This window comes from Tachyglossus aculeatus, chromosome X2, assembly GCF_015852505.1.
Source record: "Tachyglossus aculeatus isolate mTacAcu1 chromosome X2, mTacAcu1.pri, whole genome shotgun sequence".
Lineage (NCBI taxonomy): Eukaryota > Metazoa > Chordata > Mammalia > Monotremata > Tachyglossidae > Tachyglossus > Tachyglossus aculeatus.
In genome coordinates, this window is record NC_052100.1 from 12,355,769 (window position 1) to 12,378,296 (window position 22,528).

Genomic DNA, 22,528 nt, shown 5'->3' on the forward strand with positions numbered 1-22,528 from the left:
GTTTTTATTGCCTTACAGAACTGTTGCAACCCAACGTCTCGTCAGCTGCAGCTCAGTCCTTTGGTCAGTGACAGCAAGAGGCTGGGCCACTTCCTACTGAAGGTCATATGTGTGTGTGTGTGTATGTGGAGGGGGGAGCGGGAGCAGGAGACAGTTCTGTGGACTAAGACGGGGCAATTTGAGCCCACCAGGCATTTCCCCACCACGACCCAAGAATAGGGGCAACAGGGGAAGTGGTCGGACTGAAAGTCCCCAGTAGGGAGAAAATGGGAGTTCTGGGGCCCTGGCTTAGAGGAGCTGACTCTGCTGTTAACCCCCATTCCCATCCTCCCCCCTCAACCCTCCCACTCCAATCCCTCCCACTTAAGCACTGACACAGGCCCTGGGGGCCGCCACAGCTGCTTTAATCTCCGGGCCCGCTTGCTCAGTACAGAGATGGGACCCTGGGGAGAGGGAAGGGGAAGGGCTTGCCCCATGCACCCACAGCGCCCAGCCCCGGAGAGAGTTTCCATTCCTTCCGGCGGTTCCGACCATCCCCGCCCTCTTCCCTCCAGGGCAGGTTCCGATTTCTCCTCTTGGTCCTTGGGGTCTCTCCATCCTCACTCAGGTTGTCTTCTGAGGACCCAGGGGGACCGGGGAGGGGGAGAGGAGCCGACAAGTCTCTCTAGCAACAAGATCCTCGTGGGAGTCCCTGGGTGAGCCAGGTCAGCTACTGCACAGAAACAGCTACAGGGAGATGGCCAGGCCAGAGCCCCCGATGCCCCAAGAGCTCCCCTCTCCAGCCCCAGACCCCACAGGACACAGAGACAGAGGCTCTTGACTGTCCGGGGGTGGTGGGGGGGGTGGAGGCGCAGGGGGAGCAGCCCCCCTCCCAGAGAGCCAATCCCCCACCTCACAGGTTCACAGGGCATGTCCCTGGAGCATCTGGGAGGGGGGAAGAGGACCCTGCCTGCTAGTTGCAGGCTTCCTTGGCTTTGCAGATGGCCGCCCACACCTCTACCACAAACTCATCGGGGAAAGCAAACTCGCCCAGCACCGAGTCCAATCCACGGGCAAACTCCTGAGGGCTCCGCTTCTCTTTGGAAGTTTCCACCAAGGTTGAGGCTGCAGTGAGGTGGGAGGCAGGGTGAATGAGAGAGAGAGAGAGAAAAAAAAGAAGGGACTGGAGATACCCCAAAATGCCCCCTTCCGGATCGCAGTAGCTCAATCCCCTAAGACACCCTTGCCTTTCTGTGGTTGTATCATCGTCTCACAGGACAGAACATGAGGGGCCGGGGTGGGGAGGGGAATAGCCATCCAGAATACCCTCCCACTCTGCTCCACCCCTTGACCTCCTCTAAAGCCCCCCAGCTCTCACCCAGCTCCACATCCCTGATGCCCATGTAGCTCTCTAGAAGATCATCCACCGTCTTGGTTGCTGCTTCTTCAAACTCACTGGGCTACATAAGTGGGGAGATGAGAGGAAAGGGGGTGTGGGTGGAGGGTGAGGAGGATCAGAGATGGAGAGCAGGAACGGCCTTGCAGAGATGAGGGGATTCCTGGCAGTGGGAGGGAGGAGAAGGTGGTTTGGATTCAGAGGCCCTCCCTATCCCAAGCTCTCGGGGATCCCCGCCCCCACACTCACCACTTCCTCCACCGTGGCTGACCCCCGGGTCCGCAGACGCAGGGTCTCCCGCCCGCTCACCACTTTCCCCTCCCCGGGACACTTGCTGCTCTTGGTCCTCTGGCTGATCATATCTGAGGACACAAAGCAGCCTTTGTGACCAGAGGCTGCCAGCACCCCCGGGCAGAGGAGGGCCGCCGAGATGAGATCGGGCATCCATATCTGCCGGCTTGCTGGAGCTGCATGCTCCCTGGTTGAGTGGATCCGGAAACCCCGAGCCTCTCCCTTTCAAAAACTCAAAAACTTCTTTCCCTGTCTCCGACAGGGCCATTCTAGAATCCAGACCTGCTTGGGAACCACCTCTCCTCCTGCCCCTACCAGGTGACTCTAGAATTCCCTCCCACCTGGACAGTGCCATCTTCTATACGACCACTCTAAAGCTGCCTCACTCCCTCTACTGCATCTCAAACACCCCCTCCTCCTTCCAGCAATTCTAGAACGACTGTGGAATTATTCCCAACTCCACCAGATGGGACTCACCCCACCCAATCTTTCTCTAGGCCAGTGCTCTGGGACCACCCCGCCTCTGTGCTCTGGATTCTTCTTTGAGTGTTCCAGAACTGCTCTGGAACCCTCCTTCCCTGGCCGACCAAAGCACCCTGGAATGGGTTTGGCTCCCCAAATGACTCCGGAGCCCATCCTTTGGGACGGCTCTGCTCCCCAGATATCCCTCCAGGAAGCTACCTCCTTTCCACCTCCCCCCCGCCCCCCGACCCCCTTGCCCACCCATGGGGCAGAAGCTGACCAAAGGCCCGTTTGGGCTGCACGAGCCGCAGGGTAAAGGGCTGGGCCTTGGGCAGCTCACGCAACATCTTGGCCACTTCGTAGTGGCGGTAGCCGACGATGGTCTGGTCGTTGATGGCCTCGATGCTGTCGCCCACGCATACTGCTGCAATCCGGTTGATGATACTCCCCTCCTTGATCCTCTGTGGGCAGCAGGCAGCGGGCTCGGTAAGGGGACCCCCCCCCTTCCCCCTCCAAGGGGCTCCCCCTGGAATCCCTGCCCCAGGGAAGCACTTCAGGAGGCTGGATTGCCTTGGCTTCCCCCAGCTCCCATCCAAGGGATTCCCAAGCTCTTCAGAGCAGGGATACAAACCATGGTGCTCAGCAACTCTAGAAAAGTGCCCAGGAGCACCCGGAAGTGGAGAGATAGAGCTCTCCCTCCCTCTGGGAGGGGAGAGAGTTAGGGTGGGTGAGGAAAAATAGGAGAGAGAATAGAATAAAAGGAGAAAAGGACTCTGGAGTGGTTAGCCCTGGGGCCACGTAGAACAGTCCTGAGGTGGGGGCAGGTCGGGGGTGGGGAGAGGGCCAGGCTCAGCCGCACCTTGATGAAGGCGTAGCCGGCCCCATTGTCTGTGATAGTGAGGCCCAACGCATCCTCTGTCTTGGTCACTTCCACCTCCTTGGTCTCTCCCCGGACGTGGGCAAAAATGAAGTCTTCCAGACCGATCTGGCCCCCCAGCAATTTTTGCATGTCTACTTTGTGGCTGTTAAGAGTGCAAAACAAGATCTGCCCCCCCACCCAGGGGAGCCACTGATTAGCCTTGGAGAAGAGGGGCTCCTTGGCCCCACTCCCCTGACCCCCTCACCGCCCCAACACACACCATCCTCCTCCCCATCCCTCTGGTATTCAGCTGGCTCTTGGCTGGGGCCCCGGGGATCCGTGAACTGCCCCACTCCCAGGTCTGAGCCAAAGGCTGAGGAGACCGGGGCCCTTGGAACAGATTGGGAGGATGGAAGGAGAGTGGGCGACCTGGAGCCGCCAGGTGTCGGGAGGAGTGGGAAGAGGCTGCAGCTGGCCAGCCCGAGTAGGGAGAGGGGAGCCTGCCCCAAGGGATGGTAGGGAAGGGTTTCAGAATCGGAGTTCAACCAGCAGACCAGGCAGATCTAACTGCACATCGGTTTGGGATCGAATAGCGTTGGCTGGCGGTCGGTCACCAAAGACTCCTGGTTTGTGTCCCCCTGGGGGTGGCGGCCCCTTCCAGGCTGTCCCGACAGCCCTCCCAGCTCTGCGCAGCCCCGGCAAATCCCTCGTCGAATCCGGTCATCCCCTCCCCATCTCCCGACCCTGTTCCAGGATTCCCCTAGGCCCACTCCGGTCAGGGCCAGGAGAGAGAGCCCCCGCCTCCCACCGCCCCCCCCCCCCCACCCCAAGGTCCTGGGGCTCACTCACTTCCGTGGGCGAGATGCTGAAGACCTCAGCAATCTTGGCATACAGTTCCTTGACGTTAGTGAAGCCTTCGATCTTCCCCGTGGGGCTGCCGTGGGCCAGCTGGGTGTGGAAGACCAGGCGGGGCCGGACCCGGGGGGTTGAAGGAGGCAGGGCTGAGGGGCTGGGAGCAGCAGTGCTGGCTGAGGAAGGGGGTTGGTGGGGGGCCTCAGGCTCAGCCCCCCGAGGCTCCTGGTCCCCCCTACTCTCCATGGGCTGCTGCTGCTCCCTCAGCCTGGGCCCGGATCTCAGCAGGCCGCCGGATCCTCAGGACTTCCTGCCTCGCCGCCGACGCCCCCCCCCCCCCAACCCCCCTCTCCGTCCCCAGCTGACAGATGAGCTCCTGGCCCCGTAAACTGAGCTTCGAGGTCTGGGGCTGGAACCGGCGCTGGGAACCCAATCTGCTTCTGCCAGGTAACCTGAGTAGCCTCTGTACGAAGCTATGGCCAGAGTGGGGTGGGAACTGGGGGCCCAGGTGGGTAGGGCGGGGCTCCCCTGGAGATGGGGAAGTGCCAGATGCTGCCCTCCCACCTGAGGCCTGCCACCCAAGGGGCTGAAGCTGCTTGGAGATGGACTTGAGCTGGCGCCGCCCACTCATTCCCCATGGAAGAAGTCAGGGAGGTGACCGCACCCTGGCCCACTCCACTTTGCGGGACCGCTCAGGCTCCAGGCCAGCCCTCTGGGGGGGTCTGACCTGGAACCAGAGCCAAAGAGTGACCTATATCTGGGCGGGGAGGCCCAGGGACTCCAGGGAGAGAGGAAGGGGGCTGTTCCTCTGCTTCCCGTTGCCGGGGGCAGGGGGAGGACAGCAGCAGCAGCGCAGAAAACCGACTCTAGAATGGGCAGGAGCAGTGTTGGTTCTTGCCGAGGAGCCCAAGGGAGCGCCCTCCAAGTCCTGAAGCAGGGACCCTGTTTTCCTCCCTCAAGCCCCACCCTTCTCGCCTTATTGCCCTCCCGGCTTTCTCACCCCCAAGAAGGCACCCGATAGGCCAGTCCCCACTCACATGACTTTCAGGTTTCGTTTATTTCATTTAAAGTCAATGGCTACAATCACAGCTGTCCCCTCCAGGGAGAGGCCTGATTCCCCCTGAGAAGAGAGTCCAGTTCCTGCCCCTACCGCAGGCCCCAGAGGTAGGGTTCAGGTGGAGGGACTGGATAGGCACGTGGCTACAGCGGGAGAGGGAAGCTTCCAGGAAGCCCAAGAGATGGAGGGGCCTAGTGGGAGGAAGGTGATCCCAGCATCTGGGAGTGTGTGTGTGAGGGGAGCTTAAATGTGATTGTGATGCAGGTCTGGGAGATGTGTGAGAGGGTAATGTGTTTGCATACATACTACATGTATGTGTGCAAGGAGAATCATCAATGGTATTTATTGAGCCCTTACTATATGCTCAGCACTTACTAAGCACTTGGGAGAGTACAACAGAGTTAGCAGACAACTGAGCTAGTGTGAAGCAGTAATCACTTCAGTGTCACGATTAATTCAGGATTTTTTTTTAAAGAACATTGAAATGGTGGGGTTGGGAATGGGACTCCAGCCCTTCTGGTTGGGGAGGGCAGGCAGCTAAGAGATCCAGGCTGGCCCCAGCCAATCAGAGGGCAACGGGGCCCTGGGCACTAGGGGGGCAAAAGATACCCCAGAATGGGCTTTGAGCAGTGGCTGCCTCTACTCTCCTCCTTCAAGGGGTTGGGAGGCGGCGGCGCACACATAGGGGAAGCGAGAAATTACCTAGATTTAGGCCTAGCGTTCAGTCCAGGTTCTGGGCAAGTGGTTGAAACCCACAGATAATAATAATAATGTTGGTATTTGTTAAGCACTTACTATGAGCCAAGCACTGTTCTAAACACTGGGGGAGATACAAGGTAATCAGGTTGTCCCACGTGGGGCTCACAATCCTAATCCTCATTTTCCAGATGAGGTAACTGAGGCCGGGAGAAGTTAAGTGACTTGCCCAAAGTCACGCAGCTGATAAGTGGCAGAGGCGGAATTAGAACGCACGGCCTTTGACTCTCAAGCCCGGGCTCTTTCCACTAAGCCAAGCGGCTTCTCGACACTGTGAAGTCCTGGTGGGCAGTGATTACGTCTACCAACTCCGTTTTATTGTACTTTCCCGAACGGTTAGTCCAGTACGCTGCACAAAGTAAGGGCTCGGTAAGTGTCACTGATTGATGAGGAAGGGGAGGGAAGAGAGGTCGGTTGCCCGCTTTAAAGATATGCCCCCAGAGCTACCACCTACGACCACTAGGGGGCGCACACGACGCGGGAAATTGAAGCTCCCGGCTTCGGGGGGCTTTGGGGGGCTCGGGGAGAAGAGCAGGCCCACCCAGGGAGGACTCTGGGCTCAGGAAGGAATTCTTCCGGGAAAGCCATAAGACAGGCCAAGATCCGCAACTGTGGGACCCCGCTGCCGTAGCTGCAACTCCGCTCACAAATGCTCGCTGGAGGGTAGAAGAGAGAGAGAGAGAGAAAAAAAAAAAGGCAGTGAGATGGGGTGAGTGGCAACGACCAGGCCCCTGCAGTAGGGAGTCCCCAGGCCCCCGCGGACACCTCGAGCGGAACCCCCCACCTGGCAATCCGGGACAGGATCTCTTTGATGCGGACGATAAGCTTCTCGTGCTGCATGGGGTTTCTCTCAATAGCCCCGTGCAGTTTGGCCATGTAGAAGTCCAGGGTCCCCAGGGTTGGGGTCTCACCAGTGCCTGGGGAACACATGGGAAGCCCAAAGCAGCTGTGAGGGATGGGGAGGCAGGCACCTGTCCGGGGCCTTGGCTAAAATGGCCTCACGGAGGGGAAGAGCTCTGAAGTGTGTGTGTGGGGGGGTAAGGGAGTGTGCTCAGAAGTGGGTGCGCTTGGGGGGAGGGGGAGAGACAGAGGAAACTCCCTCTCAGCATGGCACTGCAGCTGCGCCTGCCCCCCAGTGCTCCCCCCCCCCCTCCGCCTCACCTGGGATGGGCAGGGAGGCAAAGCTGGCTGTGAGGGCCTGGCGCACAGCCTGCAGCTGCTGCTGCAGGGCCAGAGTCTGGCGCTCCTCCAGGGCCAGCTCCTGCTCCAGCTTCTCCTTGGCACTGCTCATGCTCTCCGTGTGCCGCTGCAGGATGGCGTTCTGCTCCTCAAAGTCTGTATTCATCTTCCGCAGGCGGCGCAGCTCCGCTTCCCGGGCTGAGTGGAGGAGATGTGGGGTGTTCGGGGGTGGGGGGACACAAAGGGACGGGGATGATTGGGGACCCTCTCCCCGCCCCAACCCTTCCACCCTCCTGGGTGGCCCGAGGGGCCTGGCAGCCTCAGCGGAGCAGGCTCTGGAGTTGCCTCTTTAGGCCGGGCCCAGGGGGGCCCCCACCTCCGCTCTCCGGACTCCCACCTTGAGCCTCTGGGCTGTCCCCATTCCCCACCACCCTGCACCTTTGTTCTGGTCCAGGAACTCCTCAGTGAAGATGGGCACGTCAAAGGTGGAGAAGCCATCACAGTCCCCGCCCTGGGGGAGAGGAGGGGCTTGGCGGGGGCGGGCAGGGCTGGGGTCCCTCACTCCTTGCTCCTATGGGAACCGAAATCCTCCCACCCCCTGCAACGCCTTTCCCAATCCTCTCCCTCCAACCCCTTCTTCCTCCTTAAGCTCACTTGCCTTCTCCCGACTCCACACCTCCCACCTCACCTTGTGTCCATTCAGGAGGGTGTTGACGACCCCGATGCCAGAGTCCTCTGCAGGAGCACAAAATAGGGGGGAAATGTTGAGGGGAGGGGGGCAGGCTGGAGAAGGGGATGACCTCTTTCTTTCCCTCCCTTGCCCGGCCACCCACCTTTCTTGATCTTCTTCTCCTGGATCTTTTCGGCGCACATCTTGTAGGCCTCCGATTGCTGGTACTCCCGCAGCTCCTTCATGTATTGCTGCTTCTCCCGCTCCGCCTCATCCAGGTACCGCTGTCGGGCAAGGGATGGGATCGGGCCCTAAGTCTTGGCCCTCTCCGTTCCCCCCAGAAAGGGTGCTATGGGCATCCCCTAGGGAGATGCGATCTGGGCAGGGACCCATCAACTAATCCGTCGATCAATGAGTGCTTCACTTTGTGCAGAGCACTGTACCGAACACTATACTACATTGTAGGGGGAGTGTACGCCACAACAGAGTTGAGATACGTGATCCCTGACCTTCTAGACTGTGAGCCCGTTGTTGGGTAGGGACCGTCTCTATATGTTGCCGACTTGTACTTCCCAAGCGCTTAGTACAGTGCTCTGCACACAGTAAGCGCTCAATAAATACGACAATGAATGAGTGAGGAGCTTAAAGTCTAGAAAGAGAGACAGACATTAAAATAAACGACAGGCAGGGAGAGCAACAAAGTGACGGACATGTACGTAAGTGCCGTGGGGAGTATAAAACTGCTTAAGGGTGCAGACCCAAAGCGTATGGGCGAACAGAAGGGAAGGCAAATAGGGAATGGGAAAAGGAGAAGGAAAGCTATAAGCTCCTTATAGTGGGCAGGGAACGCACCTACCAACTCTGTTGTATTCTCCCAAGCGCTTAGTACAGTGCTCTGCACACAGTAAGCGCTCAATAAATACGACAATGAATAAATGAATGGGGAGGCAGAAGTTAGACAGGGAAGGCTTCCTGGAGGAGATCTGATTTTAGTAGGGCTTTGAAGATGGCGAGGGAGTTCCAAGCAGGAGGGAGGGCACGAGCAAGGAGTTGATGGCAAATGAGAGGCAAGATTGAGGCAGAGTAGATAGGTGAGAGGAACGCAGTGTGTGGGCTAGGTTGTCACGGGAGAAGAGTGAGGCTACGTAGGAAAGGGAGAGCTTATGTGTGCCTTAAAGCCAATAGTGAGGAATTTCTGTTTGAGGTGGGGATGGATGGGCCACCACTGGAGGTTTTTGAGGGCGGGAAACCATGTCCTGAACAGTTTTTTTTAAAACAGGCAGCAGAGTCAGCGCTGTACTCGAGGCAGGATATGACAAATGCTAAGACCAGCATGGTAGCAGTTTGGATGGAGAGGAAGGAGAGGATTCTGGAGATGTTGTGAAAATAAAACCAGTAGGATTTAGCCACTGATTGCATATTTGGGTCGATCTGTTCCTGATCCAGGCACTGCTCTGACTCACCATCATTGGACCTGGCTCTCCCCAGATGACACTGCCTCCCCTGCTGCTCTCTCTCAAGGGGGCCTCATCTTTATATACTCACACGGATTCACTGGGAAAGGGGAAGGAGTTGGCCTGCTTCTTGCTTCCCAATGCCACTTTTGCACCATCCTACCCCCTCCCCTCCCTTCCTCTCTCCTTCTTTGAAGCTCAGGTCATCCACCTCGATTGAGCACGGGTTCACCAGGCTGCATCTGGCTGTCAGGCAGGGGAGGGGAGAGAGGGTATGCACCAAAAGGTGGGGAGGGACTGGGTTGCCCACCCTCACCAACCCCAAATGTGGCCGCAGGGGCAAGAAAAGACGGAACATCCCCCTGCTCTTCGAACCACCCCCGCCGCCTGCCTCCCCCTTACCAGGGATCAGGACTCCATTAAGGCTGACCTAGTGGATAAATAAAATCAGACTCACTATTTTGCTGTCCTCTGGGAAGCCAACGGGGTCAAGGAGCAGCTGGGGAAGCCAAATTTGGCTCTTCTGTCTGCCCCTCGTCTCCCCCAAGCATTTAGTCCAGTGATCTGTCCACAGCAGGCGCTCAATAAACACTGACTGACCTTATGCTTCCCTTGGAGATTCTGGAGACCCCCACCCCCACCCCAGGGACTGTACCCACTCCAGGATCAAGTAATCATATTTATTGAGCATCTGAGAGTACAATATAACAGAGTTGGTAGACACATTCCCTGCCCACAAGGAGCTTACAGTCTAGAGGATCCAGAGAGCGCCTCACTTAGTGGGCAATGAAGAGGAAGCTCTGGCCTCCTGATCCGCCCCCCCCACGACCTCACCTGCTTGTCAGTGGGTTGCAGTTTGCTCCACTCAGCTCCTAGCATCTTGGTGATCTCAGGGAACGGCAGGTCAGGGTGCAGCATGCGGATCTGTTCCCGCCGCTCGTTCAAGAAGCGCACGTAGCCCGTCACGGGGGCCTTGGGGCCATTTGGAAGAATCTTCTTCCTCTTCTTGCCCTTGGGCCAGCCCCTTTTCTTCACCGGCTGTAGGGCAGGGGGGGTCAGTGGGGGCAAAGGAAAGGGGCCGGAAATAAGGCACAGGAATCAAGGCACCGGGAAGAGTACTGAGCTGGGTCTGTAGCTAGGCTGGCCTGGCCCACCTGCCACCACGGCCAGTCGGGCTACTTTCTAGGCGCAAAGTGGCAACAGAAGGGGAGCCCCTGCTCCACCACTTCTGGAAAAGCACGCCGGCAGATTCCCTCGCTTTCCAGGGCCTCCCTACCCCCTCATCCTTCCTCCCCACAGCTCTGAGCTTACCTCCTCCTCATGAGCCCCCTTCTCGTTGGTGGCTCGCGGGGCTTCACTCCTCTCCTGCTTGATGGCCACCACAAAGTTTCCATGATGCCCCTGGGCCTTTCCACCTGCATGCCTGGAACCAGAGCTGCTTGTCACCAGGGAAGGGCTGTCCAGCCAGCCCTGCCCCTGTGCCAGGAGGGTGGGAGGGTGAGGGAGTGGCCGGGAGCCCACTGGCAGCCTAGTTCCAGTCCCAGCTCCTATCAGCACCCCCGGGTTGGAGGGATGGGAACTGAGCTGGGTTCCTGTTGCGTTTGGTCGGCGGGAGTGCTGGAAGATAATATATTGCCCTGCCCGTTTCTCTTTTCCACTCCCTGGCCAAGCAGACCTGGGGCTCTAAAAGAGCAGGGTGGTCGGCTCATATCCTAGCACTCTGGGGTCTCAGGGCCAGAGAGGGAGAGAGTCTGGGATGCAGTGGACACGGTGGCCCCAGAGAAATGACCACCTGCAGAACAAGTTGGGGAAGAAGGGTCCTGAAAAAGTAGGGGGGGGTTGAGTTTTCGACCCTGGTGAAGTGTCAAGGCCTGGGCAAGAGAAAGGGAAACAGTTTAGGGGCCATCACACTACTCACAGGACGCCTGAGGCCAGATGCTTGGGCCCGTGGGACATGGCCTGGTTTCTCTCCGGTCAGACGGGACCTAGCAGCTGACTCCTCAAACCTGAAAGACATGTTTCCGGGGGTGGGGGTGGGGGGGGACCTCATTTGCTGAGCTCCATCCCACTCTCCGGAGCCTGGGGGCAGGAACCCTCCAGCTCCCTACAACTGCCCAGTCACCCTCCCCCAGCTCGGGCCCCTGGAAAGAGGGCCACATCGGGGCCTCAACTTCTCCCTCTAGAATGGGAGAGGAATCCCTGTTTATTCCTGGCGGGGAAGGGCGGGGCGGCGGGGGTGAGTCAGTGGCTGGATGGGTCTTTGATAGCTCAGAAGCTGGAAATCTTGTGCTGGTCATCGCCTCGCTGTTGTGTGCCCTCACCCTCGAGCCCACTCCAAGACTCAACGGGTTCTGAATTCGCATCCTCCCTTTCCAGCCCGGGGCCCGTCTCTCCCTCTGTTGCGCGGGGTGGGGGAAAAGGCTGCAATAACAACAACAACAACAATAGCATTTGTCAAGCGCTGACTTTGGGCTAAGCCCTGGAGCAAGCGGCGGGGAAGGTACAAGATAAGCCGACACACAGTTCTCCGTCCCTCTCGGGGCTCACAGTTGAGGTAGGTAGAAAAAAGGACGCCCGGCTCCCGGGGCGGGGGGGGCGAAAACTAAGGGAAGGGGGGATCAATCAATCAATCATCAATCGTATTTATCGAGCGCTTACTATGTGCAGAGCACTGTACTAAGCGCTTGGGAAGTACAAATTGGCATCACATAGAGACAGTCCCTACCCAACAGTGGGCTCACAGTCTAAAAGGGGGAGACAGAGAACAGAACCAAACATACCAACAAAATAAAATAAGTAGGATAGAAATGTACAAGCAAAATAAATAAATAAATAAATAAATAGAGTAATAAATATTACTTGAGAGGAGGGAGAGGGAGCAGAAGGGGGAAGCCGTTGGAGGACGCGCCAGAAGCACGAGAAAAAGCAACACCGTAGCCATGGGGGAGGGCGAATCGCAGCTGATCTCTTTGTTGGACTTTCCAGCCCGGAACAGTGGCCCTCCTGCTCTTCCCCGCTCCCGCACTCCTCCTCCTCCCTTCCCCCCCGTCCAGCCTCGATCCCGGCGGCTCCCCGAGTTTGAAGGTGTTTTTTTTACCTTCCGAAGAAACTTTCCCGGTTCTCCGGCCGCGTCTCTCAAGCGGCCCCGCCCCCGTCCGGAGCCCTTCTCCCCGTCCCCCGCCGGCCCACGCTATGGTAATCGCGGGCCCGCACGCCTCCGTGATTGGCTGGAGCCCCCGGGGGGAGGGTTTATGTTGCAGTTTTTTCGACACGAGGAGCCCGCTGATTGGCGGAGGCCGGCGCGCGGCCCACGCCGCGTCAGCTTCGGCTTGTGTGAGCTCGGGCCGGCCCAATCAGAAGCGAGTTTCGGGCCTTTTTAGGCGGGGCTTGAAACAGTCACTTTAACGAGCTGAGAATGTTGCCCCTCCTCGGCCAGGCCGGACTCTCGAAAGATCGCAGGCCCGCCCACCTCCCTCCCTGCCTTCCATCCAGTCTGTGCCTCCATAAGTAAGTCCTTTCCGTGTCTTCCCCCACCGTTCTTATTGTTTCCCCAGAAATACCGTTGGGCATTGTTGCCAGCTTGCACTTCCCAAGCGCTTAGTACAGGACACAGTAAGCGCTCAGTAAATACGATTGATTGATTGGGTCGTTGAAAGAGCTTGTGACTGTGCTGATTGAGTACATACACCGAGGAGCTTCTGCTTGAGGTGGAATTGGATGGGCAGCCAGTGGGGGGTTTTGAAGCAGCGTGGCTCGGTGGAAAAGAGCCCGGGCTTTGGAGTCAGAGGTCATGGGTTCAAACCCCGGCTCCACCAATTGTCAGCTGTGTGACTTTGGGCAAGTCACTTGACTTCTCTGTGCCTCAGTTAACCTCATCTGTAAAATGGGGATTAAGACTGTGAGCCCCACGTGGGACACCTGATCACCTTGTAACCTCCCCAGAGCTTAGAACAGTGCTTTGCACATAGTAAGCGCTTAATAAATGCCATTATTGTTGTGCCCGTAGCCCCGTGAAACACGTCTCCCCACTCCTCACTAATAGTGATGATGACATTTATTAAGCACTTACTATGTGCAAAGCACCGTTCCAAGCGCTGGGGAGGCTACAAGGTGATCAGGTTGTCCCATGGCGGGGGCGGGGGGGGGGCTCCCAGTCAATCCCCATTTTACAGATGAGGTAACTGAGGCACAGAGAAGTTAAGCGACTTTTTATTCATTCAATCGTATTTATTGAGCGCTTACTGGGTGCAGAGCACTGTACTAAGCGCTTGGGAGTACAAGTTGGCAGCAAATAGAGACGGTCCCCACCCAACAGCGGGCTCATAGTCTAGAAGGCCCAAAGTCACACAGCTGACAGTTGGCGGAGCCGGGATTTGAACCCCTGACCACTGACTCCAAAGCCCGTGCTCTTTCCACTGAGCCACGCTGCTTCAAAAACCCCCACTGGCTGCCCATCCAATTCCACCTCAAGCAGAAGCTCCTCAGTGTATGTACTCAATCAGCTCGCCCTCTCCTACCTTACCTGCCTGCCTTCTTACTATCAATCAATCAATCGTATTTATTGAGCGCTTACTGTGTGCAGAGCACTGTACTAAGCGCTTGGGAAGTACAAGTTGGCAACATATAGAGACGGTCCCTACCCAACAGGGGGCTCACAGTCTAAAAGGGGGAGACAGAGAACAAAACCAAACATACTAACAAAATAAAATAAATAGAATAGATATGTACAAGTAAAATAAATAAATAAATAAATAGAAAAATATGTACAAACATACAGGTGCTGTGGGGAAGGGAAGGAAGTAAGATGGGGGGATGGAGAGGGGGACGAGGGGAGAGGAAGGAAGGGGCTCAGTCTGGGAAAGCCTCCTGGAGGAGGTGAGCTCTCAGTATTCAACTACAATCCAGCCCTCTCCTTCGCCCCTCCGATGCCACTGGGCCTCAGTCTCGTCTCTCGTGGTCAACTCTTTCCTCTGGCCAGGAACTCCCTTCCCCTTCATATCAATCAATCGTATTTATTGAGCGCTTACTGTGTGCAGAGCACTGTAGTGAGTGCTTGGGAAGTACAAGTTGGCAACATATAGAGACAGTCCCTACCCAACAGTGGGCTCACAGTCTAGAAGGGGGAGACAGAGAACAAAACCAAACATATTAACAAAATAGAATAGATATGTACAAGTAAAACAAATAGAGTAATAAATATGTACAAACATATATACATATATACAGATGCTGTGGGGAAGGGAAGGAGGTAAGACGGTGGGGATGGAGAGGGGGACGAGGGGGAGAGAAACAGACCACCACTCTCCCAAATCGCCAGGAAGCATTCCCTGACTAATCTTTCCCCTCCCCTACCCCCATTCCCCCTCCTTTTGATGATGATGGTATTTATTAGGTGCTTACTATGTGCTAAGCACTGTTGTAAGCACTGGGGTAGATACAAGGTAATCAGGTTGTCCCACGTGGGGCTCACGGTCTTAATCCCCATTTTCCAGAAGAGGGAACTGAGACACAGAGAAGTGAAGTGACTTGCCCAAGGTCACACAGCAGACAAGTGGTGGAGCCGGGATTAGAACCCACAACCTCTGACTCTTTCCACTAAGCCACGCTGCTTCTTGGGTAGCTTATGCACTAGCATCCATACTCTCTAAGCACTTAGGTACTCACCCAACCCCTCGCCTTAGGCCCACATCCTTATACCCTGCTGTGGCCCCTATCCAGTTTATTTTAACCAGTAGTCACTCCTCGCCCCACAGCACTTGTGTATATTTGTACATATTTGTGATTCTATTTACATTAATGATGTGTATATGTCTATGATTCTATTCATATTGATGCTATCGATGCCTGTTTACTGGTTTTGATGCCCATCTCCATCTCCCCCCTTCTAGACTGTGAGCCCGTTGTGGGCAGGGATTGTCTCTATTTGTTGCTGAATTGTACTTTCCAAGTGCTCAGTACAGTGCTCTGCACACAGTAAGTGCTCAATAAATACAATCAAATGAATGAATGACTGAACTTACTGAGCGCCTACTTTGTGCTAACCAGGCACTTGGGCAGGAGTAATGAAGGCAATTAATAGTATTTATCGAGCGTTTATTATGTACAGAGCACTATCCTAAGCATCTGGGAGAGTACAAAATACAGAAATGGTAGACACATTCCCTGCCCACAGGGAACTTACAGTCTGGAGGGGGAGACAGACATTAAAATAAGTTACGGCTATGTACGTGAGTAATGCGGGGCTGAGGGTGGAGTGAATAAAGGGTACAAATCTATGTGTAAGGGTGACGTGGAAGGGAGAGGGAGTAGGAGAGATGAGGGCTTAGTCAGGGAAGGCCTTCTGGAGGAGATGTGATTTTAATAAGACTTTGAAGGTGGGGAGAATGATGGCTGTGGGATATGAAGGGGGAGAGGGTTCCAGGCTAGAGGCAGGGTGTGGGCGAGGGGTCAGTGAGTAGGTTGGCATTAGAGGAGTGGAGTGTGAGGGCTGGATTCTGGTAGGAAATCGGCGAGGTAAAATAGGAGGGAGCAAGGTGCTTTAAAGCCAACGGTAAGGAGTTTCTGTTGGATGCAGAGGTGGATAGGCAACCCACTGGAGGTTCTTGAGGAGTGGGGAAATGTGGGCTGAATCGTGTTTAAGAAAAATGATCTGAGCAGCAGAGTGAAGTAGGGTCTAGAGAGGGTAGAGGCAGGACACAGGCAAGTTAGTGAGGGGGTGGATCATCATCAATCGTATTTATTGAGCGCTTACTATGTGCAGAGCACTGTACTAAGCGCTTGGGTAGTACAAATTGGCAACATATAGAGACAGTCCCTACCCAACAGTGGGCTCACAGTCTAAAAGGGGGAGACAGAGAACAAAACCAAACATACTAACAAAATAAAATAAATAGGATAGATAGGTACAAGTAAAATAAATAAATAGAGTAATTTATTACTCTATGGATGGTGGATGCGGTAGTTGAGGCTGGATAGGAAAAGGGCCTCAACCAGTGTGCTAGCAGTTTGGATGGAGAGGAAGGTGTAAATTCTGAAGAAAAAATCGTCAAAATCTTATTGCCAAAGTTTGTGTATGGTATTTGTTAAGCAATTTGTATGTGCCAGGCACTGTAATAATAATAATAATGTTTGGTATTTGTTTAAGCACTTACTATGTGCAAAGCACTGGTCTAAGCGCTGGGGAGGATATAAAGTGATCAGATTGTCCCATGGGGGGCTCACGGTCTTAATCCCCATTTTCCAAATGAGGTAACTGAGGCATAGAGAAGTTCATTCATTCATTCAATTGTATTTGTTGAGCGCTTACTGTGTGCAGAGCACTGTACTATGCACTTGGGAAGTACAAGTTGGCAACATATAGAGATGGTCCCTACCCAGCAACGGGCTCACAGTCTAGAAGAAGTGACTTGCCTAAAGTCACACAGCTGACAAGCGGTGGAGCCGGGATTTGAACCCATGACCATGACTCTCAAGCCCGGGCACTTTCCACTGAGCCACGCTGCTTCTCTGTACTAAGCACTGGAGTAGATACAAGCTAATCAAGTTGGACACAGTCCACGTCCTACGTGGGGCTCACAGTATTAATCCCCATTTTACAGATGAGGTAACTGAGGCCCAGAGAAGTGAAGTGACTTGCCCAAGGTCACACAGCAGACAAGCGGCAGAGCAGGGATTGGAACCCAGGTCCTCTGGCCCCCAAGCCCATGTTGTTTCCACAAAGTCATGCTGCTTCTCACAGGTTCATTCATTCAGTCGTATCTTCAGTCGTCGTGACGTGGGAAATTTGGGGAGAAAGAGAGAGTTTGGGAGGGAAGATGAGAAGTTCAGTTTGGAACACGTTGAGTTGGAGGTGATGGCGGGACATTCAGGTGGAGATGATCTGAAAGCAGGGGGAAATGTGATTGTAGTTGAAGCTGAGGGTGCGGATGAGCTTCCCAAGGGAGTGGGTGAAGATGGAGCATAGAAGGAGACCCAGAACTGAATTTTGAGGAACACCCACAGTTAGAGGGTGGGAAGTAGAGGAGGAGCCGGTGAGAAGGACCGAAAAGGAGCGGCTAGAGAGGTAGGAGGAGAACCAGAATCAATCTGTGGTTTTTATTGAGCATTTACTGTGTGTGGAGCACCGTACTAAGCACTTGGGAAAGTAGAATGCAACAGAGTTGGTAGATATGCTCCCTGTCCACAAGAAGTTTATGGGGGAGACAGGGTAAGTTTGCCCTCTAGACTGTAAGTTTGTTGTGGGCAGGGAACGTTTCTACCTCCCAAGCACTTGGTATAGTATTCTGCATACAGTAAGTGCTCAATAAATCTGATTGATTGATTAAAATAAATAAAATATTTACATAAATGCTCCGGGGCTGGGGTGAATGTCCAAGTACACACAGTCATGTGTGTAGACAATGCAGAGCGGTAGGCTACAGGGGAAACAACAGAACTAGGTTTGAAGGTGTTTGTAGGGGAAGGGGGTGGTCTACCACGTCAGAGGAAGTTTAGGATTCAATAGGACCGTAGCTGGAAGGGGCAGTGGGGTCGAGGGAGGGTTTTTTAGGAGAGGAGATATGTGTGCATGTTTGAAAGTAGAGGGGAAGGAGCCATTGGGGAGAGAGGGAGGGAAGAAGAGTGGATTGTAAAGTGTTTTAATAAGGTGCTGAGAGATGGCTTGGAGGCATAGGTGGAGGCGCAGATTTTGAAAGGAAACAGAAGATCTCCTCTTGGGAGATGGCTGGGAAGGATGAGAGAGTGAATGTGGGGGATGGAGGGGTCGTGGACTGGGGAGATAAAGGGGAGATTTGGGGGAGTTCACGCCTGATAGTTTCAATTTTGTCGATGAAGTAGATGGCGAGGTCATCGGGGGTGTGAGATGAGGGAGGTGGACGGATAGGGGTTTGAGGAGGGAATTAAAAGTCAGAAAAAGTTGGTGTGGGCAGTGGGCATGAAGATAAGGATGGAGAAGTACTGTTGCTGGGCAGGTGATAGGGCAGAATTATAGCAGGTGAGGATGAGTTTGAGATGGCCAAGGTGGGCCTGGTGTCTCAATTTCCACCAGCAGCCTTCCGCAGCTCGGGCACAGGAGTGGAGGAAGGGTACGGCGGAGGTGATCCAGGACTGCGGTCGGTGGTAAGGGATTGACGGAGGGACAGGGGAGGGAGGGAGTTGAGTTCAGTGGTGAGCGTGGAGTGGGCATGGATTTGTGTGCCAAGAAAAGGTAGGTTGGGGTATGGAGACAAAATGGGGCGTGATGACTTTGGAATATTGGAGGGTGTTGAGAGATCAGAGGTCTCTGTGGGGAATTAGGACAGTTTTGTGGGGGTGGTGGAGGAGAGAAGGCAGGTGAGGAGGTTGTGATCTTAGAAGCAGCTTGACCTAATGAATAGAGCGTGGGCTTAGGAGCCAGAAGGGCCTGGGTTCTAATCCCAGCTCCGCCATTTGTCTTCTGTGAGACCTTGGACAAGTCATTTCACTTCTCTGGGCCTCAGTTACTTCATCTGTAAAATGGGAATTGAGATTATATTGTGCTCTCCCAAGTGCTTAGTACAGTCCTTTGCACACAGTAAGCATACGATAAATATGACTAAATACAGTTGATTAATCGTGAGCCCTATTATCAACCTGATTATCAATCAGTGGTATTTACTGAGCACTTACTGTGTGTAGAGCACTGTACTAAGCACTTGGGAGAGTTGGTAGACATGTTCCCCGCCCACAACGGGCTTACTAGCTTGTATCTACCCCAGCGCTTAGTACAGTGCCCGGCACATAGTAAGCATTTCTCAAATACCATTTAAAAACAAAAAACAAACAAACAAACCAATGGGATCTGAGCAGGCTCACCTGAATGGCAAGGGGCAAAGTAAGGTGTCCCTTTGGAGAATGTGTGAATGTGGAATGCACTTAGGAGTTAGATACACCAAAAAGATCCTGAAACTGGACACCGACATCCAGAAAAGCCCGTTATCACCAAGGGAGCGCTCATAGTCAATCGTATTTATTGAGTTCTTACTGTGTGCAGAGCACTGTACTAAGCGCTTGGGAGAAGACAATATAACAGACACATTCCCTGCCCACATGTCTAGAGGGGGAGACAGACATTAATCTAAATAAATACATTACAGATATGTGCATAATAATAATAATGGCATTTATTAAGCGCTTACTATGTGCAAAACACTGTTCTAAGCACTGGGGAGGTTACAAGGTGATCAGGTTGTCCCACGGGGGGCTCACAGTCTTAATCCCCATTTTCCAGATGAGGTAACTGAGGCACAGAGAAGTTAAGTGACTTGCCCAAAGTCACACAGCTGACAGTTGGCGGAGCTGGGATTCGAACCCATGCCCTCTGACTCCAAAGCCCGGGCTCTTTCCACTGAGCCACGCCGCTTCTCCGAAAGTGTTGTGGGGCTGGGAGCGGGGAGGAAAAAAGGGAGCAAGTGAGGGTGATGCAGAAGGGACTTGAAGAAAAGGAAAAGGAAGGCCTCTTGGAGGATTCTTCTTATTGAAGAATAAGGCTTTGAACCAGCAGGGGAGAGTAAATGTCTGCCAGATATATGGAGGGAAGGCATTCCAGGCCAAAAGCAGGATGTGAGTGAGAGGTTGGTGGCGAGATAGACAAGATCCAGGCACAGTGAGAAGGCTAGCATTACAGGAGCGAAGTGTGCTCTCTGGGTTATAGTAGGAAAGTAGTGAGGTGAGGTAGGAGGGAGCAAGGTGATTAAGTGCTTTAAAGCCAGTGGTGAGGAGTTTCTGTTTGATGCGGAGGTGGACGGACAACCACTGGAGTTTCTTGAGGAGTGGGGAAACATGTCCTGAATGTTTTTGTAGAAAAATGGTCTGGGCAGCAGAGTGAAGGATGGACTGGATGGATCCTCTCCCCCTCGTCCCCCTCTCCATCCCCCCATCTTACCTCCCTCCCTTCCCCACAGCACCTGTATATATGTATATATGTTTGTACATATTTTTTTACTCTATTTATTTATTTAATTAATTTGTACATATCTATTCTATTTATTTTATTTTGTTAGTATGTTTGGTTTTGTTCTCTGTCTCCCCCTTTTAGACTGTGAGCCCACTGTTGGGTAGGGACTGTCTCTATATGTTGCCAATTTGTACTTCCCAAGCGCTTAGTACAGTGCTCTGCACATAGTAAGCGCTCAATAAATACAATTGATGATGATGATGATGACGAGTGGGGAGAGACAGGAGGCTGGGAGGACAGCAAGGAGTTAATCAAGGCGGGATGGGATAATTAATTGGATTAGTGTGATAGCATTTTGGATGGAGAGGAAAGGGCGGATTTTAGCGATGTTGTGAAAGTCGAACCGACAGGATTTAGTGATGGATGTGGGTTGAATGAGAGGAGTCAAGAATTCACTCATTCATTCAATCCTTTTATCTATTGAGAGCTCACTGTGTGCGGAGCACTGTACTAAGCGTTTGGAAAGTACAAGTCAGCAATAAAGACAATCCCTGCCCACAACGGGCTCACAATCTAGAATAACGCCAAGGTTACGGGCTCGTGAGGCAGGAAAGATGGTGGCACTTGGAGGACAGCCAAGTAGAGATGTCTTGAAGTAGAGAACGTGAGACTGCAGAGAGGGAGATCAGGGCTGGAGATGTAGATTTGGGTATCATCTGCATAGAGGTGGTGGTTGAAGACATGGGAGCAAATGCGTTCTCCTAGGGAGTGGGTGTAGATGGAGACTAGAAGGGGACCCAGAACTTAACCTTGAGGGACCCCCACAGTTAGGGGGTGGGAGGCAGAGACTGAGAAAGGACTCACTCCCATGAAAGAGACTGAGACTGAGTGGCCAGAGAGATAGGAGGAGAACCAGGAGAGGACGGTGTCAGGGAAGCCAAGGTTGGATAATGCTTCCAGAAGAAGGAGGTGGCTGACAGTGTCGAAGGCATCTGAGAGGTCGAGGAGGAGCATGGCCTAGTGGATAGAGCATGGGCGTAGGAGTCAGAAGGTCTTGGGTTCTAATCCTGCCTCCACCACTTCTCCACTCTGTGACTTTGGGAAGTCACTTAACTTGTCTCTGCCTCAGTTCCCTCACCTGTAAAATGGGGGTTGACTGTGAACCCCATGTGGGACAGGGACTGCGTCCGACCTAATTATCTAGTATCTACCCCAGCATTTAGAACAGTGCCTGGCACATAGTAAGCACTTAACAAAAATCATAATAATTATTATTATTGTTAGAGTAGAGGCCGTTGGATTTGGCAAGAAGATCATTGGTGACCTTTGAGAGGGCGATTTCTGTGGAGTGACAGAAGCCAAATTGGAGGGGGTCAAGGAGAGAATTGGGGGAGAGGAACTGGAGACACGGGGTGTAGACAACTCCCTCCGGGAATGGTAGGAGGGAGATGGGGTGATAACTGGAGGGAGTCCAAGGGAGAGTTTTAGGGTAGGGGAGAGATGGGCATGTTTGAAAGCAATGGCGAAGAAGCCATTGGAAAGCGAACAGTTGAAAATGGCAGTTAGGGAGGGAAGAAAGAAGGGGGTAAGTGTGAAAAATGTTTTAAGGGGGAAAAGAATGGGGTCTGATGCACAGGTGGTGGGGGTGGATTTGAGAGAAGGCAGGAGATCTCTAGAGGTACTGCTGGGAAAGATGGGAGAGTTGAAAAAGGGGCCACAGGCCCTCCCACAATCCTGGCAGGAGCCCTGCTGATTCAATCACTTCTTGGAGTCCCTACTGCTGGGTATAGAACACCTCCATTCAAGAGTCCGGCCTGAGGGAGATGCAGGGTGTGAAGAGGATTTACAGGGACAAGAAGGAGTGAATGCCTGGGGCTCATCATAGACTCCTCTCAAGGCAGAAAAGTCTGAGACCACAGTGGGAATCAGCGTTGCCTAGTGGAAAGACCCCGGGGCCTGGGAGTTGGAGGTCCTGGGTTCCAATCCCAGCTCCGCCACTTGTCTGCTGTGGGACCTTGGGCAAGTCACTTAACTTTTGCCTGAGCCTCTTGGTGTGAGTGCAGCTAGGGGACCCCTGTTCTAGGAGAGGCCAGACAGGACTGGGTGACCTGGCTTTTATATATATAATGGTGATTGTTAAGTACTTACTATGTGTCAAGCACTGTTCTAAACACTGGGGTAGACGCAAAACAATCAGGTGGACACAATCCCTGTCCCCCAAAAGACTCACGATCTAAGTCAGAGGGAGGAGAATTTAACCCCGATTTTACAGAGGAGGTAAACTGAGGCACAGAAAAGTTAAATGATATGCTCAAGGTCACACAGCAGATGGGGATTAGAACCCAGGTAGTCCTCTGTCTCCCAGGCTCCTGCTCTTTCCATTAGGTCACATTGCTTCTCATCCGGGTTCTGGTTCCATTCCCTACTCTGCCGTTTGCCCTTTGGGTGGCCTTCACTGTGCCTCAGTTTCCTCATCTGTAAAGTGGGGTTAAAGTCCTGTCCTTCCCTCCCCCCTTAGATTGTGAGCCCCGTGTGAGACAGGGACTGTATCCTATCTGATTATTCATTCATTCATTCATTCAGTCGTATTTATTGAGCGCTTACTATGTGCAGAGCACTGTACTAAGCGCTTGGGAAGTACAAGTCAACAACATATAGAGA

General features: G+C 53.8%; 2 protein-coding genes across 5 annotated transcripts; both read right to left on the reverse strand.

Annotated features, from left to right (window-relative positions):
- Positions 1–819: 819 nt before the first annotated feature.
- GIPC3 (GIPC PDZ domain containing family member 3) lies at positions 820–4,085 on the reverse strand. The gene is made up of 6 exons (XM_038770714.1): positions 3,837–4,085; positions 2,988–3,173; positions 2,409–2,589; positions 1,625–1,737; positions 1,358–1,439; positions 820–1,104 (listed from the first exon to the last, which is right to left on the reverse strand). The coding sequence occupies exons 1-6, from the start codon at positions 4,083–4,085 to the stop codon at positions 953–955; spliced, it is 963 nt and encodes a 320-aa protein (XP_038626642.1). The 3' UTR covers positions 820–952.
- A 1,750-nt stretch (positions 4,086–5,835) lies between these two features.
- On the reverse strand, positions 5,836–12,117 carry HMG20B (high mobility group 20B). 4 transcript variants are annotated; one of them, XM_038771557.1, is made up of 11 exons: positions 12,053–12,109; positions 11,277–11,376; positions 10,874–10,961; positions 10,267–10,378; positions 9,790–10,011; positions 7,665–7,785; positions 7,520–7,566; positions 7,270–7,342; positions 6,814–7,029; positions 6,437–6,569; positions 5,836–6,308 (listed from the first exon to the last, which is right to left on the reverse strand). In XM_038771557.1, the coding sequence occupies exons 3-11, from the start codon at positions 10,909–10,911 to the stop codon at positions 6,296–6,298; spliced, it is 975 nt and encodes a 324-aa protein (XP_038627485.1). In that variant the 5' UTR covers positions 10,912–10,961; positions 11,277–11,376; positions 12,053–12,109; the 3' UTR covers positions 5,836–6,295. The 4 variants fall into 4 exon arrangements, with proteins under 4 accessions (XP_038627485.1, XP_038627487.1, XP_038627484.1 ...); XM_038771559.1 differs by lacking the exon at positions 11,277–11,376 and having other exon boundaries at positions 9,790–9,993; positions 12,053–12,117; XM_038771556.1 differs by lacking the exon at positions 11,277–11,376 and having other exon boundaries at positions 12,053–12,117.
- Between the last annotated feature and the right edge of the window lie 10,411 nt (positions 12,118–22,528).

Coding starts and splice junctions, on each gene's coding strand:
- HMG20B (XM_038771556.1), bottom strand. CDS start 10,911: ATGTCCCACGGGCCCAAGCATCTGGCCTCAGGCGTCCT. Junction 10,379..10,873: donor CATCTGGCCTCAGGCGTCCT/GTGAGTAGTGTG, acceptor CTCTGGTTCCAG/GCATGCAGGTGGAAAGGCCC. Junction 7,343..7,519: donor CCCTCCTGAATGGACACAAG/GTGAGGTGGGAG, acceptor CCTCTCCCCCAG/GGCGGGGACTGTGATGGCTT.
- GIPC3 (XM_038770714.1), bottom strand. CDS start 4,085: ATGGAGAGTAGGGGGGACCAGGAGCCTCGGGGGGCTGAGCCTGAGGCC. Junction 2,590..2,987: donor CCGGCTACGCCTTCATCAAG/GTGCGGCTGAGC, acceptor TGCTGCCCACAG/AGGATCAAGGAGGGGAGTAT. Junction 1,738..2,408: donor GCAGCCCAAACGGGCCTTTG/GTCAGCTTCTGC, acceptor TTGTGTCCTCAG/ATATGATCAGCCAGAGGACC.